Below are 26,320 nucleotides of genomic sequence, written 5' to 3'. Positions count from 1 at the left end.
GAAAGCAAAAAAGCCCAAAATCACATTGTTTTAACTGATATTTATCAACGCTTTGTTTAATGCCATTTTACCATATGTAGTGAAGTCTCAGAACAAATCGAAACTACTTCTCTTCAACAACCAAATGTAGCAATCAGCAATACAAAAATACACAAAAGTCACAATACTGCAGGAGTTGGCCATGTCAACCCCCACTAACTTAAAGGCACACTGCGTAACATTGTGGACGATACTGTTGCCGCCAAAAAAAAACTCCCAATGACCAGCTCAACACAGAAAATGCTATTACTGCAGTGGGTAATCAAAGAATAGATTTGGATGAGAACCTAACCTGTTTAAATCTCAGATTTAGTCACATCTCCATGGAGACGAGCTGGAGACGAACCCACTCCCGGTAAAGTATACAGTCATGTCTTAGGAGGGGTGAGCCTCATAAATGTGTGTTTGTACATTTATGAGGTATTTTTCAATGATGAAAATATCTGTCAGAAAATAAACGCTTGTATTTCTTTTTTTTTTTTTTTTGTAAAATTCTACGCGGTGTGGCTTTAAGAGGATCCTCCATTTTTCAACTATTTAACAATCTAGAACTTTAGATACGTGACAGAGAAGGGCAGCATTATACCGGGACACAACATAGGACTAGGATTACACTTCCCCAAATGATTTATTTTTGTATCACAATAGATTCCTGTGTGCTACGGGTGAAAGCCCCGACAGTCGGAACACTATCCCCACTGTACGGCTCCGATCACCGACTGAGGATACATTGGCCTCAACATGTGCAAATCATTGTGTCACTAACTATCCGAGCTCCCAGTCGTACACACCTGAAAATCGGCGCTTATGCGAAGAAAAACAAAACAGATGAGAATTAAAAAAAAAAAAAAAAAATCCAGACTGTTGATGTTTATCGTACTGTAATGGTTTGCGTATTGTTCCGAACGAGAGCGCCAGGCCCCTCCAGTTAAAAAAGCGGGAGAGACTGACTGTTTGGATGAATTATCTCGACATTGTCAGTGTCCATTTGCGCCGAGCGGAGAGACGGGGCCGCGGCTTGGGTTTCAACTTGTCTTCCTCAGACCTTTGCGCTAACCACTCTTTCTTTTTTTTTCTGGCCTTTTGTGTTGTTAGTCGCTCAAATTATGAGTCGCTGAACCTTTACCGCCAGAAAATTACCCCGGCGTGTACCGGGAATGGAGAGATGGCGTGTATTCTCCTCTCGCTTTTTTTTTTCTTTTCCCCTGACTTGAGTTAATTTGAGGGGGAAAAAGCAACTTCCTTGGTTTGTTTGATTGGCTCTGACGTTACTAAAGACTGCAATCAGGAGGGCTTTTGGAGTTGGGAGGGGGCTGGTGGGTGGGGTGGTTTGCCGTAGATTAAATCAAGGGTATGCACGGTAAAGGAGAAACAGACCACCAGACGCAGCTCCTTGCAACAAGTCAAGAAAAAAAAAAAAGAAAAGAAAGAAAGAAAGCCAGACGACTTTCCTATGATATATGCTTTTGGGTCTGCGTGGAGCGTTTTTAAAACAATAAAGGTTTGGGGGTAATCAACATGTGACAACTGCAGAGCCGTGTCAGATTAGGCCTGGGTAGGAGTAAACCTGGGTTGTGATTACAGAAAAGTGCTAGGATTACCAACTCATTAAAGCCGTTTTCTATGTGAGCGCACAAGGGGTTTGGCGCAAACGGCTACTTAAGATCGCCCCGCCATGTGAAAATACTTTGAGGGCTGGGATTTGAAGTAATGGCCTGGAGGTTTAGGAAGAGAGCATACACTGTGGTGTCGATGTTGTAAGCTTGCACTGCAGCTTAGTGTGGGGATGAGTCAGCATTTTTGAAGCAATGTACCATTAGAATATAAATGATACTATATGCCGTAATCAGACATTTTACATTATATAAAGTGTATATGTAAATACAGCTAAAACCTCAACCTGCCCAAATATCAATTTGGGTTGAGAGTAAAAGTCCTAAACAGGCAGGACTGGGACTGTTTAGTGATATATGGTGATACGCCTTTGCTGTATCGTATCGTTTCCAAGACCCGTATCGCAATACCTTTAATATTACACTTTTATCAGAATAGGTTAGTATGTGGCCTCATTGAATATAAATCAGACTTTTTCGCTCAAACACTTACTCAGATACTCACAGCACTCAGGTTTCTTCAAGTACTTTTATACTTTTACTTGAGTAAATATTTTGATCACTACTTTTTATTTGTACTTGAGTAAAATTATTTCAAAGTAATGTTACTCTTACTTGAGTAAATGTATTGGTTACTCTACCCACCGCTGATTATGTCACATGTGCATATTGTAGTGACTGACCTAAACTCACTTAAAAAAAAAAAAAAAAAATCATGACTTTTAGGGACTAGTAATAGTATTGTTAAAGCAAACTTGCATGTTGATTGAATCATCATTCTTCAAATCATTCTGGTTGAAGTATTGAAATCCTTTTCAAAACATTGTATTTATTACTTATTCATATCTAAGTAAGAATGATATCACTGGTATGACTTGCATTACTTGTTTACAATGCACAATAAATCATAGGATCTGGCAACTCAACGTGTGACTTATCCTTTCCGATTGGAATCATCACAAACTAAAATTGAAATCAAAAGACGGGATATTATGCAAAGTCAACTTTTATTGTTTTTCACCATGTGGTTGGGCTTTGAACCATTTGCGCATGTTGGACTCATTTCTGGGCACATTGAAGACAGACCCAATCTTTAATTATATGTAAATGTGGACTATTTTATTCGAAAAAAAAAACTATTTTTACTTTGAACAATACCATTAAACCTAATACATAGAGCAGTCACGGACATAAATTGCACACACACTCTATAAGAGAATTCCTCTGTGTTGGTTTTATGTCTGGACTATGGAAATTCCCTGAGGCGGCAGAATTGATGCCATTCATTTGCCTGGCTGTATATAGCCGAGGCATTGTTCCGTGGGGAGTGAGTTTGGTGCGGTGTGGAGCGGCGGAGGGCACGCTGCGGGGGATGATTTAGGAGAGGGGGGCGGCGCGAAGGCAGGCACTTACGTGGGTTGAGAATCTTCACAGTCGAGTCGGGGTCCGGGTGCTGTTTATAGATCACTTGAGTGCAGATCTGCTCCGTAAGAATCTGCCGCGGGAAAAAAAACGAGACGATGTGAAGTCATAAATATACACAGTGGGCTCAACAATAGCAGAGACCCGTACTTTAGTAAGGCCTAACAATAGTGAGAGGATATCTAATAGAGCTTTGTTTTCCTCTGACCATTTACTTTGCAGTGGACATTATACAGTAAGTGTTAGCTACATAATTACAGCCATTTGCAATTTGTGACCGTTCATATTGGGATTTAGATCCACAATTTTGATTTGAATCTAGATAATATTACAGGGCTACAAAACGTTTGTCTTTAAGCGGTTTCTGCTGATAAGACTGAGAAAATTAACCTCTTGACCCCCACCTTAAAGGCATATTTCAAGATTTTTGACTTAGGGCCTCAGTTCCCAGTTATCCAGAGTGGTGTTGATTTCTGGAGATTTGTTTTAATTTTTATTCATGCAGTCCTTATATTTGAAGAGTTTAGTGGTGCTAGGCTAGTGCATGTCTATGGTAACTAGTAGCCTGCATTAAAAACCTCTTCAAAGTCATGGGGTCGTCCTCCAAACGTTGCCATATCTGATTTGTAGAAAGCTCCTTTGTGAATTCCACGTGTAGTAATGCCGGCCGCAGGTAAACAAAATACTGCAGATCCGGTAACCAAGCAGATCACTCCGCCGCTGCGTAGCTACAACCAGGAAGCTGATGCTGCTCAGATATAAGTTATTTTGAATGCAAAATGGTTATATTTCAAAAATTATTCAGTCAACACAGACATTTATATCGGTTGTCTGGTGTTAAGTGTTTTGCCTCAGGTGCACTGTGCTTGGGTCAGACCACAAAACACTTCAAATACAAGGACTGCATGAATTAAAAAAAACAAATCTCCAGAAATCAACAACACTCTGGATAACTAGGAAATGATTTTTCACCACTCTTAAATCATGTTTTTGTTTTGTTATTGTTGCTTTCCCAGCATGCTTTTGTCGATCTTTTGTCTCATTTTGGTCACATTTTGGAAGTGTAATCACTTGTTTTTTTTGTCACTTTTTGGTCACTTTTTCATCACTCTTTAGTCGTGTGTTTTTGTCACATTTTTGCTTCGATTTTGATTATGCCAGACTGGAGAAAATGTTCATGTGGAGGTTAAGAGGTTAATCCTGCATTAAGCTTAACATTTGTTCAGGAAATCAGGTGTTACTGATGGACCAGGTGTGTTATAACATGTGGGGGGAAAAAAACAGAAAGATTGTTTAAAAAGGTACCAAAAAGACATAAATGTTACCAATGAACAACTAGTTTGTTTTCTCCAAAGTCAAGCTAGCAAACCAATCGACCAAGGGATGGCCAAAAATAAAATGAAGCAAAAACTGTTATTTATTTTGCCACTCTGGTTTCATAAGAAAGAAAATGCTGTTCGTCTCTCTGCAGACCCAGCTATCTTCGACTAGCGTGTAAAACGTGCGTAAAAGTGTGTCGTGAACCTCGAAGAGCACGTTGTAGGTCGTCATGGAGATTTGCTGAGAATTGAGCATCAGTCGTTCCGTGAGCAGCGAGAACAGGCCATGACTCAGCATCACTTCAGCTTTCCTCCTAACGAGAAAAGAAAAATAATGACATCAACATCTTAATAAACAACACAACTCTCGTCTTTTTGACACTTAATAATTGCGTCTTTTTCTTCTTCTCTTTACACATGTTTAAAAAAGTTTGGAACAATAACTCGTCTGAAACATTTGACAAGTCAGGATATTAAAAAGGGGATCCCCGCCGGCTCGGTTCAAGCTGTTCTTCTTTCAATAATAAATCAGTTTGAATTGTAACTCCGTACGCCCCACACACAGAGAGCTTTCATGTATTAACAGCTATATTTACGGGGTAGAAGAGAACTTTACTTTGTTGAGTATAGTTCAAAAAAACCCTGGAAAACCACATAGTACACACATTTATAGGAGTAAAACAAAAACCTTTAATACTTACTTCGGTGGCAAGTTTTTGAGAAAGTAGCCCAACACTTTGAGCGTCTGCACTCGGATTGGCTCACATTTTGAGGCCAGAAGTTTATAGATGACACTACAAGAATAAACAAACAGGCATTACAATCGAATAATCAATGGGATAGATAATTACTGCATCCAATCCTTTAGACACAACCCGTATTTTTTTCTGAAATACCACCCGGGCAAAAAGAATTTCAATTTCAATGCTTACGACAAAACAAAACAAAAAGACTGGACTAGACAAGACAAAACTGCCCAGATTAACACCATTTAAAATAACTACAATTAAAAGGAAATCTGCACTGAACCTTTTTTCATCCTTTTTTATAACTTTCACTGCACTACATGTCATTTCATGTGCTCTGAATCTTTACAAATATGCCTGAAACGATATAAAGGAGTCACTTGGACATTGCTTTCGTATTTACCGAATGCCGTTTCTCTGATCAAAAGCCTGGACCATTGACATAGGACTTTCAGCCATCAGAGCCACCAGCAACTGCAGCACATCCATGAGGTTGTCATCCTGTGGGATAGACCGCGGTATAAATTTAACATGTCCATATTATGCACAATTATTCATCTAAGTAGGTGCAAGACTGTTACAGGTAAGGTCACACGATGTTGAAAACAAAAACAAATTGTTTAGGAGTTCAATAACTGCAGTATTTGCGATGTGACCATTCTAGATACTATTTCGATTCACTATTCCACTCTAGCCTTTGAGATTTGTGACATAAATCAAGCTCCCGCACTTAAAAATTGTACCATGCATTGTTTAAAATGAGCTGCCGCTGCATGAAAGTGGCCTTCCAGTGCAATTTCCTAATCTCCCTTTGTTTTGCCGCGTATGCTCCTGATTGACTGACTGATTCATTTGTAATGCATTGCTGCACTGTAAACGAAACCACTTCTGTCAGGACCTGGAGCTGGCAGACGTGGAGGAAAAATAACAAGGAACAGCGCTACTTTCGATCCAGTGGTTTGGCCTCCAGTCTTATCAGATGAAGGGAAGAGGGGGGATGCGCTGAAGTGGTGCTGTGATGCCATCTGGTGGTGAGGAGTAAGTTTACGACGGGAGAAGGCCGGGCTCACCTCGTGTAGGGTAAGGAGGTAGTTGAGGATACTCTGGAGCTCGTCTTCTTTAACGCCATGGTCCTAAAACAGAACAAGATCATTCTCCTTAATGATGCCAGATGCTTTGCAAGTTTTCTCTAGCACACACCAATCACAGAATACTGTAATAAATGAAACGTTTAAACCATTTAGGTTTGATTCCATTGTCACTAAAAAATACATTTTAATCTTAAAGCAAATCCTTGTTTAGTATGTGAATGTAGAAACGACAGCATTTTAAGAACTGGTGTGTGATAATTACCAGAATTGTATGTAACTAAGTGTATGTTGTTAATGTACTTGCTGTACTGGAGCATTTCATCTTCTGTTGACCCATCACTTTTACTCCCTTCTTTTTAAACTTAAATATCTGTACTCCTTTTCACTACATTTTCAAAACTTTTTTTTTTATTTTGGAGGGGGGTGGGGGGTTAATCCATGTAGTTTCTTTCCATAAAGCTTCAGTTTTTAAATTATTTTTTTGGGGAAAAAACCTACTTTCATGATCAGTTGTTTCACAAACAACAGCAGAAATGTTCTCAAATGAAAGATGTCTCTCTCGTTTGGCCTTGGACCATCTGAAAACAAGAACGACACAAAAATCTGAACAGATACAAAAACAGATTGGCTTTGTTTTAAGATCTTTGTTGATAATATATCATTCTAAAAACTACAGTGACAGCTGAAGAAAGGAGATGCAGCTTTCTTACAAATACAGTCTATGTCTTTGTGTGCCACACGCCACATGTCCCATCATTAAAACAAAGGACTTCTATTTCATCCAAATAATGATGTATATATGTTTTTTCTCCTTTCAAACCAAGCTTGTTTACAGTGGCTTAACAGTAAAAGTCAGCTGTTGGTTTATGGTTTACAATGTGCCTGTGTTACCTGTGCCTTTGGGTACGACTCCACTGCGGTCCTGTGGGTTGATGACCCAGTAGTAGTACTTGAGCGTGTGCATGACCTGAAGCACTGTGCCCACTCTGCGAATGGTGTTGTAGATGGTCACTGTGCTGACGAACTCAGTCGCCAGGTACGTGTACAGGGTCAGCTGCACCTGAGGAGCAGCATGAAAAACATTGTTAAAAGAACACACTTGTTGGAACACATTTATGATCCTTTCCATCGATTAGGAGAAGCAAAGAAACAATCTACACAACTCTAACCCGCTTCATCATTGAACAAGAAACGTCAATCACCCATATTAAGGTTTTATGACAAAAAATATGACCTTGACGTTTCACTTTACATGAATAAGCAGAAAAATGGGACAACATTGTGACGAACCCACATATCATTAAAAGGTTAGCCTGTTCTATTCTTACACACAAGACACCTCCCTCTGAGTCTCGGTACCTGTTTGTGCCGATCCGTAAGCAGCGTTATGAGTAATTGTGTTACCTTGGCAGGGGCATGGATCCAGATGGCCGGGTTGAACATAATGTGGTCGCACAGCTGTTTGAGCAGCAGGATGCCATTGGGTAAGTTGCTAAGGTATCTGGAAAAGGCCAAGACTATATCCAGGACGGGGCGCGTCACATGCAGCTGGGAGGACTGCGGAGGGAAGCACAAGGTAAAAAGACCAGGTATAAGATGTGATGGAAGTCATGGAAAGTTTCACACTTCTTTAGAATCACTTCATTACATAAGAGGCTTTTGTTTTTTAGTAAGTGAGATGCAGGAGGTGATTTTTTCATCAGACGATTTCCATTATAGAAAAGCATAACGCATGGAAAGAAAAATAGAGGTGGTTGATGAAAAGCAACTATTACCAATGATAATATAATATTTCATCAATCTCTTCCGTAAGACTGTATTGCAGTGTATCAATCCATGTGTGAAAACATATTTATTTTTTGGTTTATTTAATTAAAGCAACACCATATCTGAGATAAAGCATACAAAGCCATCCAAAAGCTTTAAGGGAACAAATCTTAATAATTTCACAACTTCATAGTGTTGCTTTAATTAATAATATATTAATCATTTAGATGTCGACTTTTTTATTTTTGTAGCGTGCATATTTTGTTTGTTTGTCTACATTAGATTACCTGGTCAGCAGCTGAAATGGCGGAATTTACAAACTGTGGAATTAAGATAATTGTAATATTAGTCACTATTTTGGGGTTGTTAGTTTCTAAATGTTGTAAATGTGCTTTATAAATAAACTTGACCTTGACCTAGTTAGATAGTTTGTTATTTTATAGTCCCAAAGATTACATTTGTCGTCACATTTCTACAGTAAAGGGTATTGGCAGATACTTAAACCCAATATCGGTATCGTAAGCAAAAAAATGGATCGGTGCATCTCCAGATTTAACCAATCACAGTGTAAACTCCCAGAAGAAGCAGATAACATTAGTTACCTCATAAAAGCAGCACAACCACGAAATCCATTTTAATTGTGATCACATTGAAATGGCCAGCCTGCCCTTCTTACACGTACATGAGGAGGAAAGGGTTGTGTATTTAGTTTGCATCTCTGCTCTCCTCACCTTTTCCAGAGAGTACCCAATCACCAGGAAGCCCTTGCAGGCCAGCACCTGCTCTTGCATAGCCACCGAGTTCTTCAACAGCTCCATGACGAAGGACAGCAAAGTGCAGCTGAGTGGAACAAACAACACGCATTATTGTCAGGCTCTTCATCTGTCTGCGCGCGCTGCTGACAAAGCCTCGGCTGTGAAGGGCACATCCCACAATGCACTGTGATTGAATGAGGGTGTCGTGTACCCAGGGTGATGATGAGACAAAGGGTTATGGTCCATCCTTGGGGCCGGGGGAAAATGACACTGCAATAGATTAGATTCACAATGTTCTACAATTTGATGTGCTAATTTGCGACGGAGGACACAGGCCTGTATGAGAACAATAACCAAAGAAAATACCAATATGTTGAACTTTGTGGTATGTTTTGTTTTGTGTAACATCTTGTATTCACTAGAGCCCTTTTAGGTTGGCATTTTTGTCAATATATTGGGAACGGAACAAAAAAACAACAACAAAAAACGCAATGGCTTTAAGAAAAAAATCAAGTTGAAGTAATGACCGGTAGTGGCCCATGTTTGCGATATTGAGTGGATGGAAGCTTGCATGTGCGTGCGTGTGTGTGTGTATATATGTGTATGTGTGTGTGTGTATATATATACAGTGCCTCTCGAAAGTATTCATACACCTTGAACTTTTGCACATCTTGTCATGTTTACAACCCTAAACATAAAGATTTTATTATTATTTTTTTACTGAACGTTCACACACAAGTAACAGACAACTGTGAAGTGAAAGCAAAATGATACATGATTCTGTTATCTTTCAAAAAATAGAAGAGTTAAAAAAGGGGAGCGTGCATAAGTATTCATACAGCATGAATGAATACTTTGTGGACCCCCTTTTACTGCAATAACAGCAGCAAGTCTTTTGGGGTATGACTCTACAAGATTTGCACATGTAGAGACTGACATTTTAGCCCATTCCTCTTTATAAAATAACTCAAGCTCTGTCACATTAGAAGGAGAGCATTTGTGAACAGCAGTTTTCAGATCTTTCTACATATTTTCAATAGGATTTAGGTCAGGACTTTGACTGGGCCATTCTAACACATTAATATGTTTTTTTTTTTAAACCATTCCATTGTAGATTTATCTTTGTGTTTAGGGTCATTGTCCTGCTGGAAGGTGAATCTCCACCCCAGCCTCAGTTCTCTTGCTGACTCCAGCAGGTTTTCCTCCAAAATGTCCCCATATTTGGCTCCATCCATCTTCACAACTATTCTTACAATCTCCCCAGTCCCCGCTGAGGAAAAGCAGCGCCACATCATGATGCTCCCCCCCGAATATTTGACACTGGGGATGGTGCGCACAGGACGATGAGCAGTATTAGGTTTGCTTGGGGCACTTGGTTGTATTTCTGACCAGTGCTCTCCTTGTTCGGTTTGTTAGTTTAGGTGAACGACCGTGTCTTGGTAAGTTGGCAGTGGTGCTATACTCTTTCCATTTCTGAATGATGGATTGAACAGTGCTCCGGGAGATGTTGAAATCTTGGGAAATCTTTGTGTAACTTAACACTGCTTTAAACTTCTCCACAGCTTTATCCCTGACCTCTCTGGTGCTCCTTGGCCTTCATGATGTTGTTTAGTGACCAATACACTCCGACCACAGCTCTGAGGGCTTAAAAGAACAGCTGAAATTATACTGAGAGTAGATTACACACAGGTGGCCTCTATTTAACAGTTAGGCCAAGGTGTGAACATTCTGGAGTCATTAGGAATGTTATAAAGACAATTTAATGCACTCAGAAAATGCTGTATGAATACTTATGCACGCCCCACTTTTTACTTTTCTATTTTTTGAAAAATAACGTATCATGTATCATTTTGCTTTCACTTCACAGTTGTCCGTTGCTTGTGTGTGAACGTTCAGTAAAAAAATCAAAATAAAATCTTTATGTTTAGGGTTGTAAACATGACAAAATGTGTAAAAGTCCAAGGTGTATGAATACTTTCGAGAGGCACTGTATATGTGTGTGTGTGTTTACCAGACAGAGGTGTCCAGCTCGTTGCTGGAGGGCTGGCGATAGTCCAGCTGTGCAAACAGAGGGAAAAGGACCTGCACTCCTCCGATGGAGTGGATCCCGCTCTGGACTGAGTGAGTCACTACGGCCTTTACGTCCTACGCACACACGAGGAGAATAAGAGCACACAGGTTAATCTGTCAGCGTGGACTTTTCAGGGCGTCATTTGGATTTTCAGTCCTAATGGATGTTACAGTTGCTAAAATATGCATTATTACGTAGGGCTGCTCGACAATAGAAAAAATAATACTCAGCATTATTTGAGTCATAACTGAAATCACGATTATTTGTTGCCTTAAAAAAAAACATTATTTTATTTATTTATTTGTTGATTAAAAAAACCCTATGCAAAATATTTTCTTTGGCCAAAGAAAAAAGTACAAATCATATTGAATATGCTCATGTTTCTAAACTAATGGTCTGTGTCACACCTGCCCCCTGCTGGCCAGCCCTCACACCTGCCCAAGCAAACATCACACAGCGCTAATGTTTTTATGTCAGACAAGTATTTCCCATTAGCACCTGAAATGTGAAGGGAACAAAAATAATCCAGCCGCATAAAATGATGCGAGTTTGCTTTGAGCTGCGTTCGTGAGATCTGCTCGAGTCAAGAGTTATTAACTCTTCTGCCGTAACCAGCGCCTGGGCAAAGGATATGAGAGGCTTCTTAATGTCTGTTCTTCTTTCAGCAAAAGGTGAGCAGTGGTGTTATCACAAGAGCTACTTATTAATATTGTTAACAGTTTTCCTGCAACACAACAGTTCATCCCGCAGCGCTGGTAGTTAACTGGATGAGATGTGCTCCCAAAAACAAGGGACTTTCTAAGCTTTGGGTGGACTAGCGGGAGGGCATCCTTGATCGATTATTACACTAAACAATTACAAAAATAGCATAATCAAAATCGTAATTTCGATTGCACAGCCCTATTATTATGGCTCTTTACATACATCTGTATTATGATCTTATTAACTTAAATCATGTAATTGTCTGGGGAAATCTGTGCATACAAAACGTAACAGACAGCACAAAGACAGAGGCTGTTACAGCTGCTACCTACTAACAAGTACTTTGAAGATGTTACTTGCTGCACGATTCAGTAAACCTGCAGATATAGTACATCTTCCCCTCTCAAAACAGGTGACAATATGCATGCCTGTCGACATCCATGAAGCTCTCTAATGTTTTAGAAAAGCGCTCTGTCCTTGTGATTTGAATCACGAACTATGTACACTTCAACTTGCTCAAGTTTTTCTCTACACATGTAGAATACTCTTATTTTCACTACAAGAAACACTGAGGCTAAGGTGCAGTTGAGAAAATGAATTGAGCATAACACAGGAGCACCACGGATGAAAAGGGTGGTTTGCTCGCTGAACATGGGCACTTTATGGGTCTGACACAAGCACCAATTACTTGAAGGTACAAGAAAAACCTTCAAGTAATTGGTGAGTAAATCAAGTAAATCTGAATTGTTTCTTCTTTTTGTGTAACGTTTTGCACCAACATAATCTCAAAACATGCAAATGAATACACAAGTAGACTCAATTTGAACTCTTCGCTTGTTATAAATCAACAGCTGCAGCACTCAATTAACATAACCTTTTGGCACCTCTGCTCTAACAATTCTCAAAGAAAAAAAAAAATCTGAAAGCTAAACTTTGAACATTGTGCAGGCGTAACCACTTAACCCGACATGCAGACATTTACAGGGGGCTGAGACCGACAGTATGTGACATAGCACACAGCATTGATCACCGTTACCTGTAGCATTAGTGCATGAGGCGAGTGGACGAAAATGGATGGGTTTTCTTTCGGGGAGGACTCGAGGCAGAGCTGGGCGTCGGTGGCGCGGGGGTTATAGGTGAAGGCTATAGTGGAGGAAAGCTTTCCATCGTACAGGAGCGTCTTATGGTGCTCGGCAAACAACAAGTCACTCTCCGCTTTGTGCTTGAACGTGCCCTGAAGGGAGAGAAGCACAAGGATTAGGAACAAAATATTGTGTTAAAAGCATGAAATGTATGTATTGTTGCAGAAGCATGGTAAAAAGACAAGTATTGAATGTGGGGTTCTGGGGCACCTCTACACGTGCTATAACTCTAAGGTCATATGTGATAACGCGTTTGGCTACGTGGACAGGAGTATGTATATACAGTCTATGATTCAACCTTCCTAAAGAAGAGGCCACTCCCGTCAGAAGTGGGGTTTTTCTCCGGGATTCAGCAACTATCACCAAAATATTGTTTTTCTGTGACTGTCACTGATGGATGTTTGGTGAACCTTCGCCTAAATCAAAGTGGATTAACTTTTATAACCAACGCGAGTCCCACAATGTAAACAGCGATGGACCAGAGGGTGAGTCAATCCAAACGCGGGTTAGCTTGTGTGTTAGCATATTAGCATGTGTGTTAGCCATTTATGAAGCTGTGTTGCAGATGTCAACTCCTTATAACTGCATTGTGAAGTATCTTCACTTATGGCTGTTTATTTATATTACGGTAAAGTATGTCCGGAGAGAGGGGGCGGAGTTAACTGAATCGAAGCGTTGTGTCTTCCGGGTTTGAAAAATACCTCCAGAAAACACTTATATTTATCACAAAAATGAGTGCTAAATAGTGGTAGAGGTACAATCATTCGTATAAATGCCTATACTTAACTTTGGAATGGCTAAAATAGCATGATACAGATCCTTTAATGCAGGGTCATTGATAGGATTGTGTAGGTTACATCGGCCACAATTACCTTAAAAAATGGTTCTTATTTAATAATCCATGTATGGCTTAATTCTTGTCAAAGGCCAGATTGTATTATTTTTAGCTCCTTGTTTTAGCCCAGGCTGATGAGGAAGCCTCTGGCCTAAATTGCACTGTTTTAACTTGGATTAGTAGAAATATCCACTTCCAACATAAATAAAACATATCCTGCTTGAAGTCAATATAATAATTATCAGAATGTTGCAGAATAAGCAGAAAAGTGCAAAGCAGAAAGACCCAACTCCTCCTGTATCGACCTCATGCTCCCCCACAAAGCGCCTCCTCTCTCAGGACGGGCACAAACGTGATTGGAAGAGGCTAAACGCTTAAAAACCTCCATTTCCAGTCAAATGTCAAGGAAAAAAATGTTCACATGTTTTGAAACACAGCGTGTTGCAACTGATCGATCGCTATCGCTAATCATTATCATGTGATTGAAGACTTTAACTGGATGTTTCTCAGCCATCCATGTGACGATTTTAGCCAAATAAAAACTCAGAAATGTTAAAATTCTCAACAGTCAACTTCATGGGAACTCGCTCAGCTTTGTCAAACGCGCTCCACTGAGTGAGAGAGAAGTCTCAGATCCACAGCTGATCATGGCGTGACACCCACGCCACACCCCCTCGGACAAAAGGCTTTATTACAAAGAAAATCTTTTCAATTATTTCTTAACTTAAAGAGTATCTTAATAGGTTCCGGATGAATTTCAATAATTAAATTGAATGACTGTTGATCATTTATCCCTATCTGGATTTGTCATATAAATCATACATTTTCCCACAGCAGCCCTGGGCTGCGTCGCACCTGGGTGTAATCTACTCATTTCTCTTCTACCTGATAGCCTGGGCCGAGCTGATAGATGGCGAGGATATGAGCTGCATTCAGAGCTTCTGAAAACAAGTAGACCGCCCCCATCTGTCCACAGAAGACACGGTTGGCATCCGCCGTCTCCGACGACCCCAGGAAACACTTGTCAAATGTCTGCAAGAGAAATGATGACATAAGGCTTCAGAACTAAGCAAATGACTTTCTTAGAGAAATGAGACCAAATATCAGTAAAAAAAACATTAATCAGGTAGTAAAGTAAGACAACTTCAAGATGAGTTTTACATGTTCGGAACTGTTACTTTTGCACTTACATCACTTGTATTGACAAACCACGAGATTTCCCCAAAGGAAGCTAGCTCTCCGTTCACATAGCAGCTAATTTCACAGTTCTTCCAGCGGTTGTAGACCTGGACTAGAGTCACCATGTACCACTGTAAAAACACACACAAAAAGGAGATCAAAATGTTACCATAATTATAATGTTGCCGTTTTTAGTGCTGTGGTAATTCCATCTTATTACCATGCTGCTACTGAGCAGTAAAGCGTTTTCACTTTCAGGTCTGTGTTATTGATGGAACATCTTTGTCGCAATGTCTTTGCATAGATGTAGAAAACATCGTTGATAATTATTTTCTTGGTAAATTTTAACAATAAATCAAATAAGCAACAGCCCTTTTCAGACTAGTGCTCACATTGTAATAACTTTGTAATCTACACCATCAAAGCTCACTGTGGTGAGTTTCCTTAAGGAACAGCTAGAAAACATCTGTCAGCGCGAGCCTGTAGGGGACTGGATAATCCCTGTCTCCCACAGTCTCGTCCTAATTCCTCCCTTGCCTTTCTCCAGAGGCATAACTTACTTTGTAAAGAGTCAGTACTAAATCAGTGCTGCAAATCTGGAATGTTTTACCAATGTTGCCCTTATATTCATAAGTGTTAAATGCACTTATATTTGTTTATACTATTGTATTTCATGCATACCTTCTGTGGTTTAAAGTCGTACTTGACACAGTGCTGGAACCCTTTCCCCTTGGATTTTAGAGAGGTCACTATCAAACATCCTCCCACAAAGTGCGCCGAGTAACCAAGGCCTTTACTCGTGCGGAAGCTGGAAGTGAAGAAGAAACAAGACAAAAAGACAGACATGTTTGTTTGAATAGATCTCAAAAGAGTTCAGTTATGTTTTGTGGAGAGCTGCTGATGTGCTTTATTTGTTTGTGTAGTTTTATCTTATTGAGGTTATGGACGTAAATGGAAAACCAAACTTATGCAGCTTTAAAAGCAGTCACTAAATATCCACTCTGCTCTGAAGTAGCTCTGACGGAGCAGACGGCACATCGCTGCTCAATTTTCAGTCTTTTCATAATTGGGGGATCAGAAAGATGCTCTTTGCATGTAATTTGCTAATTTACGCCATTTGAAAAGAACTGAAGAACTTTCATTACAGATTTACCAAAGCAGCTCAGTGGAAGTGCAGCTTATCATTTAACACAAGTGACAGTTCCAGAAATTAGGTTTTTGACAGAAAGTCATTAATGACTACCTCAGAACAGAGAATGATGCGCGTCACTGATTTTAGTCTTTCGCCATAAAGAAAATCCCACAGAGGCACACTACGTTACATACCAGTACAGATAAGGCTTATCTTTGTCAACATTGATGTTGTTGAGTGGATCCATGCGGAGCCAGGTGTGGAATGTAAAACCATTCTGATACGGCCATTTTGCAATAGGAGGCAGAGCTATAGCCTAAAACAAAAAAACAAATAGAAGTTAATATACAACCAATTCATAACAACAGGCAGATCATGTTGGAAGAGTAGAACTTCGACCAAGTAACAATCATTTAATACAAATTACTAGCTAAACTTAACATAACATAATAAAGTCTCTACAATGAAAAAAATACCTAGAATTTATACTCACAGCAGCATTTTTGCCCGGAAAGCTAAAGAAGGAGTCGGGACCATTTCTGTGAGCCATGTACTTGAGCACTGACAAGAGCTTCACTGCATGACGAGGCTGAGAAGTGACACAGATGCGGCAAATTAAAAACAGTCTTCCTTATGGTATAGCCATAAACTCATCATCATCAAGAAAAAATGAGCCCTTCAAAAATAACACTGAAGAACAATTACTTTCTACCAGGAGTCATCAATTCAACTAAATGCATTCCTCTGGAAAGGATGATGGGAAACCTGGGAAACCAATAATAAAGGACATGCAGACTCGACATACAAAATAAATAACTATATTGAGCGAGAGCTCCTGGAGTGTTGAGCTGATGTTGATTACTAGGTCCATGTCATAGCATTACAAATTATAGTGACACACACTTGAAAATGATCAGGTGCCATTAGAAGCACCTAGCATTAGCTCTGGCAACATCCTGAAGTGCATATGACAGACGACCCATTCACCAGAGCAAAGCGTAATTCTACCAAACTCTACAAGAGCCACAAGCAAGTTCCAAATCTGTCCTTATGGATGGACTTTAACCCCTTCCCATGTCACTGTCGTTTAATGTAATCTTTTTGTCATGTGCCGGTATAATCTAAACTACTGTTAAAACTTACATCAGCATTATCTATCACTTAAAATCCTTGGTGACAAATACTTTTTTTTTTTTTAATCTATGATTCCTGCAAAGAAAGTAGTTGAAATGATTTATCCTCACGATGTGACAAGGGCATTAGCCTGGGGGACGGCTGCAGTTAAAAGTCTTGCTAGCACATTCCTCATGCAAGTCCCAGACAACGGAGACAGATGACCGCGTTAGGACTGACTGACTGACTCACCCACTGGCCTTTTTCTCCTTGTAACTTGCTGAAGAAGAGCTTCAACTCCTTCACTGTGATGCTGTAGCTGGCCAGGACTCCCAACATGTCCACCAACAAGTCTGGAAGGGGAAAAGGAGAATTTAATGTCTGTACATTTTTAATATACAGTATAGATTGAAAAGCTTTGCATTAGAACAGTGGGTTTGACATTAAATAGCCATAATAGTTCTATTAATGACATGTTATCTGCCTCTTTGGACCCCGAGTCTGTTATAAAGTTGAATTGATTGATTGATACTATGGGAAAAATACACTAAATGCCATAAAATAATATATTAAAATTAGAAAAGAAAAAAAAATCTCTGGCTCGCTTGTAGACATCAACATAACATGAGAATCGTAAAGGGAAAGCTTCAACATCAAAACTAAGATGTTAAGGGCAAAATCTAGCTCAAAATCTCAACATTGACCACTGCATGAAAAAACAAAAAAAGGAAACAACTGAATAAATGTCATTGTATCATTTTAACAGCCTCTATTCTTATTCTAATAAGATATCATAGATATTAAAATAAATGTTTTCTGGGTTTTCAGGCCCACAACCCACTGAAAACCGTTCCGCATTCCACTTTTGGATCCTTACCCACTCGTTGAGAACCACTGTCGCAGAGGATCTTTTAAAATATTGGCAACTGGACTGGGTTGGTTGAGCTAGGGACTTTGACAACCTTCAGAAGCTTCTTTTGCTTGTGTCATCAAAAAGTAGAAAATACTCAAAAATACTTCAAGTTAGAGGTCTATTTAAACTCCAACACTCAACTAACCCAGTCAGGTCAACGATATTTGAAAATCTTTACAACAATGGATGACTGACACCCTACACAAACATGGACTATGGAGTACAGTATATAATCCTTATTTAAAGCAATACTAAGTAACTCACGCCCCTAGAGGTCATAAGTGCCACTGCAGGTGTCGTAGCATGTTAGTGTTTTTTACTCATTAATTGTCCGTGAGAGTAAATACTACGCTGACAGAAAAGACAAAGGGAGAGAGGGATATTGTACATCCAATTACACAATGGAGATCATTTTTTTCACTCAAACTTGGCTGTAAATACTGTGGCGCTAGCCCGCAGTTAGCTTTGCCCGTCAGCCTGTTAGCTTCTCCTTCGTGATTCCAATTAGTGTGTTTATTTATAAAGGTAAACAACTTAGCACTGTTTTAAGAGTTTCCGCATCAGATAGCAAATATGTTCCTGAATTGCAGACACTACACTATTGTGAAAAGCACCAAAGATGATTTTGCATAATATTCTCCATCAAATAAAGATTACATCAGCTTAATTATTCTTTGTAAATAGGACTGTATAACCACGAGCAAATGTCTTGTTTCTCCATCCACTTTGCTTGACTGCACAGTCCCTCTGGCCTTGTACGAATCTGTCCAGCAAAAGTTCACTGAGTCGAACACTCCGGTTTTATTCTCATTTGCAGACAAACACAGAAAGGCTGTGGCGCGCAAGATGATTGAGCCAATCTATTCTACTCAAAACCAATAACAGGGAAAGGGTGTGGAAGAATGTAGAATCGAGGTTAGCATTTGAGGGAACAAGAGTGGGCACGGTGTTTTTACATCAGTACATTTGTGAAATTCAGATATCACTGCTGAATACAGCATCCAATTGCCGGCCTTCCTACTTTAGTAATATAGAGTACCTGCGATCATGCTGTCCGTGGTGGCGATCCGGTCCAGCACCAGCTGAATGAGGCCCACTTGTGTGCAGGCCTGCAGGTTGCGGACGCTCTTCTTGAGGATGGCAGTGAAGATGCTCCAGACCTCGGCCTGACAGGTGGGCTCGCACTGGTCCAGCAGCTCCACCATGCACACGATGCTCTCCGGCTCCTGGATGATGAAGTTCATCTCCAGGTCGAACTGGCCCCCCACCAGCTGCACAACAGAACAACAAATCAGAAGGTAGAACATGAATGGGAATTTACTTTTTATGCTTGAAGTGGTCTTCCAATAACAGGACAACCCCACCTTTAGTCTGGGGATAGACCTGGTAACAATATGGTGAATTAATCCAGCCAGACCAAAAGACTCCGAGAATATACAACTATGTAGAGCATGTGAGGGCTTTTAATCAGACAATACATTATTCATCAGACCTGCGGCTGTCCAGACGCTTAAAAGGTCAAGGGAAAAAGACATGTCTCCTCTCAGCCTTGACCAAGAGTAGCTCAGAGACACTGACGAAATGCCCCCAAAGCAGTCACGTCATGGACAAAACAGGCACCTAGTTAGACTTAACTCATGGGGCATTACAAGGTCAGATGTGCAGATTTTAACTCAGATTTCAAAGCAGGGCGGGTTGCAGGATAATTAAAAACAACCAAATCTTAACTGTAATTTCAAAGGTCGCTATTGGCTCTATAGGCAACACAACAATGTCCTTTAAAATCAACACATTGTCTCTATGGTGTCTTCATTATGACTGCAATATTGTAACATGTTGTTCCATTTAGTTTAGCGGTTTGTGTCAGTCCCACCAGTGACTCAACCCCACCTGGTTCAAGAAAGGTCAAATAAAACCCACAACCTTTCCAATAACAACAAAATTAATCCAAAGACACAGCTTCATACATGGGGGTGAGAAAGATATCACGCAGGTCCCACCTCTGAACAAGACGGTTCGTGCCCTGCTCCAGCTTATTGCCAAGGAGTAATGCGCTTTGTGTCAGGGAATATATTGTATATCCCATAAAAGTCGCAATGTGTCATGCCTTAATAGTTGCCATGACATTTTTATTATTAGCCTCTGCCTATTACAGAAAGATAAGGAAAATAACACTGCTCTGGTCAAATTAATAATATGGCAAAGGCAACCTTGAATCGGTGAGTGCAATGAAAAATGACTGATGAAATAAGGGTTAGAGCAAGATGTGACTGGTTTATATATGGCAAAAAATCCAACCAAATGAAAGCGCTGGGAATAGAAAGAGGCCAGAAATTGGATGATACGACTGGGAGAGATCGCATAACCCTTTGACCTTGTAACACAAATACCCCTGTTTATTCTGCAATATAACATGAATATTAGCAATAAATGGACTAGTACGAGTCAGTGGCCCCAAGGAAATCCAAGACATTGTTTTTGCTATAGTCCCTAAGCAATGCAAGCTACAATATGAAATTACATTTAATATTTTATCAAAGCTGTATTATGCTTTATTCAGGCTTTTACTGCTACATTTTTGTCATATAAAGGTACATTTTGGATTTTAATGTGGAAAAATATATATATTATGTGAAATGACAGTGCTCCAGGGTCATTTCTAAAAACAATTGATACTGGAGCGTCAGAGGCCACAGTGATGGAAAGTAAATACAGCCGCTGGGTCACTAAAAGGTCAAATAAAAAGATATGTCCTGCAAACATTCAAAATCCACAAGCTTAGACGGTGTGACCATGAACAGACTTATCGAAACAAGTCTCTGTGTGATGTCTACCAGAGTGTGAGCTGGGGTTTTAAGTGCGTAACAGGGAGACTCAATTACAGAAACATTCACAACTCAAAGTCTGTTTTTGATAAGGATAAATCATGATAAATCACAATAACATGGTTAGCATCTTAAAAAGTCGATTTGCATGATATAGGCCCTTTACAAACACTTGCTCAGAGGGATTTGGACGTTATACTTAGTTACTTATATTTTGATTTGATGTTTGTTTTTTTGAATAAAACTAGTTATTACAAGGTTTCTGTAGGAAGCAACAATTCAAATTTAATGCGTTTTAATGAATGAATGAATTTGAACAACCTTTCTAAACCTTTCTAAAAACAAAACAATTTAGAAGAACTTTTTTTTTATTGTCATTATACAATTGTACAACAAAATTGTATAGATAAGATGTTGGGTTGGTCCTGAGCCGGTGTGACTCTGCACGCCAACCTGACCAGCATGAGGTAGGGGAAACCTACACACACACGGGGGGAAAGGGCCCGGCCGGGGATTCAAACCTGGGACCTTCTTGCTGTAAGGCAAGAGTGATCACACTTATATCTCACTTAAAAAAAAAAAAAAAATACACATAATAAATAAATGCTAGAAAAACTGAAATATGAAACATGAAGTCTTTGTGTGCACACCTATTCCCCAGAATATATAGAAAGCGGCTGAACCATGTGCAAATATTGACTCAAGCATTGGAGTCATGCCAACTTGAAAACCTGAATGAAAGAATCTCAACTCTCAAACAGGCCATACTGTGACTAAAGAGAATTAATGTCGTAGTCAAAAACTGAACACGCCAGCCATGGTCACTGCCGGGTTGATCTCGCTCTGTAAACTTTTGTCATGACAAGTTCTGGAACACAGCTGAGCACTGTACAACAAAATAGATGGATTTCTGCATTTTGAGGTTTCATCCTGTAAAAGCCAAACAGTCAATCATTTCTAGGTAAACTGAGCTCTGATGTTGTAGAAGTTGCTAGTTGGGAATAATGTTCGGGCTAGAGAAGGTTTTGTCAAGTAATTTCATTATGAATTTCATTGTCACAACATGAGGAATAACTATGAAGACAAGGTACAACCCTGACAGGTGTCCGCTCCATTTAGATGTTCCCAGTGTCACACAAAATGCACAAAATTACAATTCTTGTCAGAAACAGTCAGCTCAAAGAAGTCATTTGAATTAGGTAATAAAGTCTGACATAAAAGCAGAGAAGATCTAGCCGGCGTCCATGTTCAAGTGCTAATAAATCACACTTTCCCGAGGACTAACCTCTTATAAACTAGCTTTTGGATGGCTCTGATAACAGCCGGGTCTCTGCTAATGGATGTCGGGTGCCACTTTGCAACAGTACGGCACATGATTTATGGGTCTGACAGGGGAAGAAAGTCACTCATCCATCAGCGTCCACTGACCAAGGCGTCGGGAAACAATGTTGATAGAGAAGGAAAGGCAAGCAAAGCAGACACCTGGTGTTTCTGAGATGTTTTACTTATGAAGGTAAAATGATTAGATGAATCTGTGGGGAGCCTTTCAGATCAAAACTAAAGCAATGTCAAGAAAATAGCACTCAATAAAATAATGTTTTTATATAGCCAAATACTCACACCCATCATTTAAATCCAGGACAGTGTCATAAGTGTCATGTTTTGGGGTCAATCGGACCAACTAGAATTATTTATATATGACATGATACTGTTATTTAATGCACTGTAATTGAAGTTAAAATAGAGAGCAGACGTGCACTAATGCGACCAAGTGCTGACGTCAGGCAAAAAGATGTGTCAGTTTTTGTCAATTATTGTTCAAACTCGTGTTTTGCTTTTGGTACTTGAGATTTGGGAAGTTTTTAAGTTGTTGGCTCAATGGGACAGGTTGGTACAGAAGCCAAAGAGCACAAAGCACACACCTCCAGCTGTTTAAAGTCAGTGCTTCTGTGGCAGCAGACACCAGATCCTGACTGGGTAATAAGTTAGTCTGTGCTCCCCCGAGGCCCGTTTGAATTAATCATGGCTGAACGACCGAGTAGGCACTGGGCCAGAACAGCTCCACAGGCTCCATGGACAAATACATGAGACAACATACGTGACAAGAATAGATTTAGGATGAGTTGCGCCGGTACCACTGACAGCTCAATGCTACTGCTAGCAGGGCTCTAGCTAGCTATGGAGTTGTTTAGTAGGAGGTAAACTTAATGCACAATCATCGCCCTCTAGTGGCACAGTAATAAGGCACACATGACGCAATGTCTAATTTCTACATTTTGATATAAAACATCTAAACTGTTGTGATGCAAGCAAGTTTATCCAAAAGTTGTCTCTCAAACAAGCGTGCTTGAGAACTTAGAATTATGTAATACCCTGCAATGAGGAAAATCAACAAATGATGACATGCTGCCAGTGAAAGAAAGTTGGCATTTCAGGGCAACAAACCAATGTATTGTTGCGGCCAAGTCGCCGCTCTGCACTAACAAGCCCGTCAAACTATGTTTGCCCATTGTTTGAATTCCAAATGAAAGCCTAATAAACTGCCACATTATAAATCAATTTGTCTCAATAAGCCAACAGAAACTCAACATGCAATTGTTTATGTCAATCATGCGAGTGCACAAGCTGACATTTTGCATTATTGTTCTGTGTCTATTTTTGCAGAACTAGTTTTTGACAGAGAGGAGGAAAAAATAATGGGCTCCCAAATGATCCAGAAGTGGAAACCAAACAAGCAAAAAACTCCAAACATCTGAATCATTGTGCTCATGTACTTTGTAATTTTTTTTCAGAATATCTTCCAGTTCGGGTACAGAAGGTATGGTATGTCCAGCAAGTATTGCTTGTATCCTTCATGCGGCTGTGACATACCACCAAAAGTGTACGTTACCCTGCCTTTAAAGTTTAGGTGCGCTAAACTCATGTACAGTCTAATGAAGCCAGAACATTTATACATGTTTATTTATATACATAAAATATCTGCTAAAACGATTAAGGGTCAGAAGCACAATAGAAACCTCAGAAACTCAAACTGTGCATTTAAATCACAAAAAAATATGCAAATGCCATTAAACAGTGCTTCTCTCTAATGAGTAATGAGAACCCCGAAACTGCTCCAAATAAGCAATTTACCCTCAGCTAAACACAGCCTGATATTTGAGTGAAAGGTCAATAAGCTCTACAGTGCTTTTCCTGATGCACTGCGACAATGAAGTAGAACCACTGAACTCATGCTGACCACGCTTTCACCAAACTGCGGCATATCCTTCATCCTAGACCCTCTTGTATCACGATCTTTGAATTATTATTATTATTTTTGAATATTAAAAAGAAAAAGAAATACAACACCCACAACCAGTGGTGGCTCCTCAATGGCAATACCGCACATTTCGTACACAAGCCAACTCAATGCCTACAAGGGGAGCTGAACTTGCCCAAAATTCCCAAATGAAATAAATTAAGTTAAATGGTATAATAAATTCACAAGCATATGTTATTTTGTGAGTCAGTTGTTAATCAGGTTTTTCAGTGTGGTCTCCCTGTCCCTCAGAGCAGTCAGAGGCTTGATGTGAATTTCCATTAATGCTTGCTTATTAGAATACTGCTTCTGATTGGCTACTATTAATTGCTCAGAGACTCAGGATCAAAGCATTGGACGGATTGTAACACCCACCAGCTGAATGCTGATTGGCTGCCTCCGCAAAAAGGGGAAAAACAGCTCCTGCTCCTGCTCCTCCTGTGTCTGTGAGAGCAGCATTAGCATTAGCATTAGCATTAGCATTAGCATTAGCATTAGCATTAGCATTAGCATTAGCATTAGCAGCTGTCTCTGTCAATAGATGGTTTTCCGTTCCCATGATCCTCTGCGCCGCGCTGCCATTTTGTGTGGCGTTCGACAATGTTTATGCACGACTCGCATGCACATTTCATGAATAATTGTGTCTACTACGGCCGTTCTGTAGTCGCTAATGTGTTTTTTTCACTCACAATGAGCCATGTGATGGGGAAGCTAACAATCATTGTGATGTACACATGCACGGTAATCATAACAGTAAAACACGTAGGCCATGGCGTGCACTTAAACTTGTCCATCGAACCAAACAAACAGCTGTCATGTGAGCGGTTAAACAATGAGAAAAGGCTGTATTTATAACGTGTATCAGTGACAATCTGTGCTACGTTTACCTCCTGATGAACGAAGAGAGTAACAGCGGCCGACTCGCGCTCTTCCCCGGCCTTCTCCTCACACTCTCCCCGAGCGACTCGCGCTCTTCCCCGGCCGCCTCGCTCTCGCCTCCCCGGCCTTCTCCTCACACTCTCCCCGGCCGCCTCGCTCTCGCCTCCCCGGCCTTCTCCTCACACTCTCCCCGGCCGCCTCGCTCTCGCCTCCCCGGCCTTCTCCTCACACTCTCCCCGGCCGCCTCGCTCTCGCCTCCCCGGCCTTCTCCTCACACTCTCCCCGGCCGCCTCGCTCTCGCCTCCCCGGCCTTCTCCTCACACTCTCCCCGGCCGACTCTCGCTCTCACCGGGTCTCACTTTACGGGGACGACCTGGGCTTCCTCCGTGATTTGTCCGAGTCTCATTTCTCTGCTAGCTGCTAACTGTACCTGGTTTGCGTTTGACAGCAGCATGAAAAAATACAAGTCTTACTATGAGCTCGTCGTAGACTTGCTTTATTTCATGCTAGCAACTAGCCCCACTTTTTCTCATTTATCTGTTATCTGTCAGATAAAAGCTGACAGACCCTGGCAAAACCAGGGTACATCAGCCAAGACATGAGACTCAGACACAGACATAGAGCACAGTAAGACATAGAGCATAATAAGCACAGGCTGCCCCGTAAAGTCAGACCCGACTCCCGGGACGAGCGGTCGGCGGCCATAGTTACATCTCTCGTATGAAAGTTTTTATGTTTCTGTTACTTAGTGATGAATTACTTTTGGGATATTGAGACATTTTCTCGTCATGTCGGGATCAGCCCCACACAACACAGGTGTGAGCACTATTTCTTCACGATATTATCAATGATCCGTAACACAAACAATTATACCCTTGACACACACGATGCGCCATATGGAACTATGCGGGAGTGTGACGTCAATGGAAAACTATCTATTGACAAGAGGAAACTGAAGCCAATGAGACCAATATGACAGAGACTTTATTTCAGTCATGGGCAACATGTTTATGAAGCTTCATAAAGAATGTACTTTTGTGAATGAGAGACTTTGTGAGAGTAAGTGTTTTCTGGCATTAGCTCCTCCAGCTTTAGCTGCTATTAGCCACATACAGCTACATCATGACACACACGGAGTAAGCCCTAATGTGGGCCTGGTTTCTTTGTCTAGTTTTAGTTTGGACCTGGTTTAGTTCTGGTTTAGTTCCATATTTTTATTTTTAGTCCAAGTATTGTGTTGTTCCACTTAACACCCTACTTTCCCTCTAAATATTAGGCCTAATTTAATTGTTGAGTTTGATTTGAACAAAAGTCTCAATAAATCTCTCAATAAAAAAGGCTGTGTGTAGAAATGTAGTGTTCAATGTTAGTGCAGGTTTATACAGGTCCATGCATGATAACGAATAGAAAATATCACAAGCTTCCTTTGTTTGAAAGAACACCAGCCGCCACTGCCCACAACCCATCCTATCTCTACAC

The 26,320-nt window shown here is 40.4% G+C and overlaps 1 protein-coding gene across 15 annotated transcripts in view; it reads right to left on the bottom strand.

Annotated features, from left to right (window-relative positions):
• The window catches only part of lrba (LPS-responsive vesicle trafficking, beach and anchor containing), a 462,623-nt gene that overhangs the window by 422,141 nt on the left and 14,162 nt on the right, over positions 1 to 26,320 (bottom strand). For all 15 annotated transcript variants that reach the window (XM_079552680.1, XM_079552675.1, XM_079552684.1 and 12 more), the window contains exons 2-19: positions 18,879 to 19,110; positions 17,179 to 17,279; positions 16,307 to 16,402; positions 16,008 to 16,129; positions 15,363 to 15,489; positions 14,693 to 14,812; positions 14,388 to 14,534; positions 12,562 to 12,759; positions 10,764 to 10,897; positions 8,729 to 8,837; positions 7,635 to 7,787; positions 7,122 to 7,290; positions 6,729 to 6,808; positions 6,210 to 6,272; positions 5,543 to 5,640; positions 5,095 to 5,187; positions 4,599 to 4,707; positions 3,066 to 3,147 (exon numbers count right to left, since the gene is read on the bottom strand). In XM_079552680.1, the coding sequence (XP_079408806.1) occupies positions 3,066 to 3,147; positions 4,599 to 4,707; positions 5,095 to 5,187; positions 5,543 to 5,640; positions 6,210 to 6,272; positions 6,729 to 6,808; positions 7,122 to 7,290; positions 7,635 to 7,787; positions 8,729 to 8,837; positions 10,764 to 10,897; positions 12,562 to 12,759; positions 14,388 to 14,534; positions 14,693 to 14,812; positions 15,363 to 15,489; positions 16,008 to 16,129; positions 16,307 to 16,402; positions 17,179 to 17,279; positions 18,879 to 19,110 (2,233 nt within the window). The remainder of the gene's footprint in view (positions 1 to 3,065; positions 3,148 to 4,598; positions 4,708 to 5,094; positions 5,188 to 5,542; positions 5,641 to 6,209; positions 6,273 to 6,728; positions 6,809 to 7,121; positions 7,291 to 7,634; positions 7,788 to 8,728; positions 8,838 to 10,763; positions 10,898 to 12,561; positions 12,760 to 14,387; positions 14,535 to 14,692; positions 14,813 to 15,362; positions 15,490 to 16,007; positions 16,130 to 16,306; positions 16,403 to 17,178; positions 17,280 to 18,878; positions 19,111 to 26,320) is intronic.

Source organism: Gobius niger (genome assembly GCF_951799975.1).
Source record: "Gobius niger genome assembly, chromosome: 3".
NCBI lineage: Eukaryota > Metazoa > Chordata > Actinopteri > Gobiiformes > Gobiidae > Gobius > Gobius niger.
Note: the sequence above shows the minus strand (reverse complement) of the source record. Positions and strands in the feature narration are given on the sequence as shown.